Below are 5365 nucleotides of genomic sequence, written 5' to 3' on the forward strand. Positions count from 1 at the left end.
CATTGTATTACCTACCACAGATTTCACGACTATCATTTTTTTTAATGTAAAAACTTATGTAAATATGTAAGCAACCATTCGTTCACATGGCTTTTGTTCTTCAGACTTTTAACTGCATATCACCACACAGGCTACAGTGTCCGGTCATTTAACTTTTAAAATTTAAATAATTGATAATGGCAACCCCTCCATTTTGTGCTCCGTAGCGCCCCAAGAATGGTGAATGAAGAAACATTATTTGATATTTTGACCAACAACACGAAACGATCGTTAATTGTAACTTTGTAATTTAAAATTTTAAAAGGCAATGCCTACGAGTATAAAGGTTGATGGAAATCTAGCGTCCGCTAACCGGCGCAATTCTTGTTTGTGTACAAATAGGCATAACCTCACTACAGCACCATAAACAATTATACCATTTTAAATAGATTGATTGAACTGCATTCACAAATGAAAAGCTCCCATCGCCTTTGGCAGATTAAATTTCTATGATTTGTCCTTGTAACAGAAAACATAATTCAGCTTGTATTTTGTAAGGAACTTAAATACTTATTCAATAATGTTATTAACTAATAAGTTACCATTGTTTGAAGGAACGCTATGAAGTTATTAACTAATAAGTTACCATTGTTTGAAGGAACACTATGAAGTTATTAACTAATAAGTTACCATTGTTTGAAGGAACACTATGAAGTTATTAACTAATAAGTTACCATTGTTTGAAGGAACACTATGAAGTTATTAACTTATAAGTTACCATTGTTTGAAGGAACACTATGAAGTTATTAACTAATAAGTTACCATTGGTTGAAGGAACACTATGAAGTTATTAACTTATAAGTTACCATTGTTTGAAGGAACACTATGAAGTTATTAACTAATAAGTTACCATTGTTTGAAGGAACACTATGAAGTTATTAACTTATAAGTTACCATTGTTTGAAGGAACACTATGAAGTTATTAACTAATAAGTTACCATTGTTTAAAGGAACACTATGAAGTTATTAACTAATAAGTTACCATTGTTTGAAGGAACACTATGAAGTTATTAACTAATAAGTTACCATTGTTTGAAGGAACACTATGAAGTTATTAACTAATAAGTTACCATTATTTGAAGGAACACTATGAAGTTATTAACTAATAAGTTACCATTATTTGAAGGAACACTATGAAAACAGCAGAAGATGTCCTCCTTGTCCTCCAGTGAATCTAAAATCTCCCTCTCCCCTCCTATAGAGAGGATTGAAGTTCTGAGCTCCCCTGTTAGCAAGAGACCCAGATCTTTATACTCACAGATCTCTACTAACAAAAGTTAGTTAATTAGCCAAATACTCTACTAACAAAAGTTAGTTAATTAGCCAAATACTCTACTAACAAAAGTTAGTTAATTAGCCAAATACTCTACTAACAAAAGTTAGTTAATTAGCCAAATACTCTACTAACAAAAGTTAGTTAATTAGCCAAATACTCTACTATCAAAAGTTAGTTAATTAGCCAAATACTCTACTATCAAAAGTTAGTTAATTAGCCAAATACTCTACTAACAAAAGTTAGTTAATTAGCCAAATACTCTACTAACAAAAGTTAGTTAATTAGCCAAATACTCTACTAACAAAAGTTAACGACTTAACGAGCAATGTGCTACTGATTTTTAGACACTATTATATTATAAACTAGTTGATATGTGCTTGTAACCATGGTAACTGTGCTACTAATTTATTGACAACTGCTATTTTTCAGATGCTGCTCTGAAATGTCAGTTTTGTTTGGGTAAGTAACCAATAACCATGGTAACCATGGTAACTATGGCAACCATGGTCACTTTTTTAAACTCTATTTCTTGACTCACATTTTATCATTCCACTCTAGGTTTATCTTTCCTTATCTTTCATTTTATCGGGGGTGTAGACATTTGTACATGTCTTATTATTCACTACCGGCCCTCAGGGCCTGACTTTCCCGCCGTCCTGAGTACTGCAGTGCTGGTCGCGTGACCTCGGACACGCTACACGTGATCCCACGTGACCAGTAGCGCGGTAAGCGGGCAGCGGGAAAAGCTTGAAGGCGGCAGTTGTGTTTCGAAGAGATTTAGTTTGGAGGAGTTGTGGTTTGGAAGAGTAGAGTTTCGGGTGATTTTAAGGACTGAAAGTTTTGTGCAACTACTCTAAGTTCGATTATGCTTGGTTATTTAGCAGGTTAGCGTATAGCTTCTAGTCCCTGATCTGATTTCTAGCTGCTCTTTTCGTTTGACCTCTCTGCTCCTCGGCTGATAGGATAGCTTAGATCGTCCTGGAGGCCCCTATCATCTGCCTGGTAACCATGGTAACTGTCACTACAACATCCTCCTTTGTCACACTATTATTATAGACCCATGTAAACTGTTGTTTTAAAATTTCACAAGGTGTTACTCAATCCGTTAGTTTCACTTAAATTCCACTACGTTATCTACACAATTAATGTCACATTTTTCCCACTATTTTTCAATCATGGTACATGAACCAACAACTTAAATTTCACCCGAAACAATTCTGCAAATAATCAGCTTTTTGAGAGTTATCTGATGACTGATCTAGGAGATAAATTAAGGGTGTTTTAATATTTAAAGCAAGATTTTTCAGAGTGTTTTGATCTATACGATATTTTTGATCACAAGGATGGACTATCATCCTACGTAACAGTGAGCGTCAGCAATGATTCCGGTAATAACCATGGCAACCATGGTAGCCTAGGTAAAAGCCCTGGTAAAAAGTGGGCTGTTATTGGTCGGACCTACATTGTTGAGGTGAGTACTGAGTACTGCGTAAATACGATGGTTTATGTTCTTTTTAAATGTCTGACTTTTAAAATAAAACAATTACTATACGTGTTGAAGATTGAATATAATAATTTTATGTATCGTTAGAGTAGCAACCATGGCAACCATATTAAGGGTACATTTAATGATATTTTCAGAACGATTGTAACCCTCAATTCCACGATAAAGAGTTTGATATAAACGATGTGGTAGTAGACGCAGGATTAGTCCTCATTCAGACCTACGCTCTACATCCCGCTAATAGTATGGTTCGTAATACTACTTAGTAATAATACTTACTACTTTTAATTATACTACTTAGTAATAATACTTATTACTTAATAATACTACTTATTAATAATACTTACTACTTTTAATAATACTACTTAGTACTATTCTGGGCCCCCTACTCTTCGTCATCTATATAAACGACCTCCCCGGAATCTCAGACCTGGCCAAGTTCATACTTTACGCCGATGATGCAAATATTATAGTCACGGGCCATAACGAGGAAGAAATTCAAAGTAAGCTCTCTATGATTGCAACACTTCTAGTGAATTGGGTAAGTAGCAACGGGCTTTCTTTAAACCTGAAGAAAACCCACTATATGGTCTTCAGTAACCGTAAAGTAGATTATTCCAAAATAAGTCTCAACATATCTGGAACAAACATTGAACGGGTTACTGAGGCACGGTTTCTGGGTGTTATAATTGATGAGAAACTAACATGGTGTAAACATATCACAGCGGTAAGATTAAAAATGAGTAGGTACATAGGCATCATGTTCAAATTAAAACGACATCTGCCCCTAAAAGTGCGACTACAACTCTACCATAGTTTTATTGAGGCACATGTTAACTACTGCTCGTTAGCCTGGGGATTCGCGGCAAAATGTCACATTGAGACATTATTCCGTAAACAAAAGCAAGGAATGCGGATGGTTATGCCAGGATATGTAAATTACTTTTACAAAGACGGCAAATTGCCAGCTCACACCAGAGAAGCATTCTGCAAATTTGAGATTTTGACAATACACGGCATCATCGTAAAGAATGCGCTTACATTAATGCACCGCATGAAGCACTTTCCTAACACAGTACCTGTATCAATTAGAAATTTGTTTCCAGATAACATACCCACGCATGGTTCAAATCATGAGAACAGTAGCGAATGGCTAGATACGTACAATAACCGATGTTTCAAAGCATCCATCTTTTTTAAAGGACCTTTACTAGCTCTAACAGACACCAACAAGAACATCACGTCCCTACCTAGCTTATTTTCAATAAATATTTACAAATCGAACGCAAAACGCGTGCTTCTTGAGCAACAGTCAACACTAGCTAACTCAGAGGACAGCTGGCCAGCATTTCTGGTACACAACGTACCTGGTTTGAGGAAGTCCAATAGATGAGGGATGATTGAGTAATACAGCGACCAATAATCGCTAAATCATGACATCATATCATAACATAACATAACATAGGACGACAGCAAACACACAATAAACGAGCAGTAATAAACAACGTTCGCTTAATGGACTGACATATTTCAGCATATTTTTCACTGCCAAAGCGCTGATAACAGCAAGCCTTACCCCACTCCGCGCGGCTTTTTAATGCACAAAATCTTAAAGATAATTCTCGCGATAAAATTTTCATCGTCACGCTTGAAAATTTCTAGAAATTAGAATAGCCGTATATTATAACAAACTATAGCAAGCAGAATTAAAAGATAAAAGGTTCTGGGACTTAAGTGGTACAAATAAAATGAAAGGCATGCTGATGCTAATCATGCTCACGTACTGTAATGTGTCGAGAGTTTTTTTTTAAATTTTTTACTATTTGACAAAATAATTGATCTTTTTAGTGTGAGTGTGATTTCAACTTTGAGTTTGAAAATATTTTGAAACGACTTTCGATATTATTGATTATTATATTATATTTAATAAACTGTCTCAAAGCCCTTAGAGGTGGCTCTATACGGGTCTTTACAACAACATAATAATACTTACTACTTAGTAATACTACTTAGTAATAATACTTACTACTTTTAATAATACTACTTAGTAATAATACTTACTACTTAATAATACTACTTAGTAATAATACAACTACTTTTAATAATACTGCTTAGTAATAATACAACTACTTCTAACAGTCTGGTGTGATGTAGTATTAGTATTAGTTGACCCCCCGACAATTGACCCCCTGAAGCGACAATTGACCCCCCGACAATATAATTTAATAAAATTAACCCTAACCCTAACCCTAACCCTAACCCTAGCCCTAACCCTAACCCTAACCCTAACCCTAACCCTAACCCTAACCCTAACCCGATCAATTGAACCCAATGTAATTGTACATGGGGGTCAATTGTCGGGGGGTCAATTGTCGTACTAAACCCTAGATTTCGCGACAATTGACCCCAGTGCAATTACATAGGGGGTCAATTGTCGGGGGGTCAATTGTCGGGGGGTCAATTGTCGGGGGTCAATTGTCACGGTACCATAATAATCAATGCTGAGTTGATAAAGAGCACTATAATTATATAATCTTCCTCAGACC

General features: G+C 35.5%; 1 protein-coding gene across 1 annotated transcript; it reads left to right on the forward strand.

Annotated features, from left to right (window-relative positions):
- Window positions 1–1162: 1162 nt before the first annotated feature.
- On the forward strand, window positions 1163–3067 carry LOC134825814 (uncharacterized; the record flags this gene model as incomplete). The annotated part of the gene is made up of 4 exons (XM_063838015.1): window positions 1163–1315; window positions 1745–1774; window positions 2623–2786; window positions 2957–3067. Coding segments are annotated over exons 1-4 (432 nt in total), but the record flags the coding sequence as incomplete, so codon positions are not given.
- Window positions 3068–5365: the final 2298 nt, after the last annotated feature.

Source organism: Bolinopsis microptera, unplaced genomic scaffold, assembly GCF_026151205.1.
Source record: "Bolinopsis microptera isolate Bmic1 unplaced genomic scaffold, MBARI_Bmic_1.0 sca115, whole genome shotgun sequence".
In the NCBI taxonomy this organism is placed as follows: Eukaryota; Metazoa; Ctenophora; class Tentaculata; order Lobata; family Bolinopsidae; genus Bolinopsis; species Bolinopsis microptera.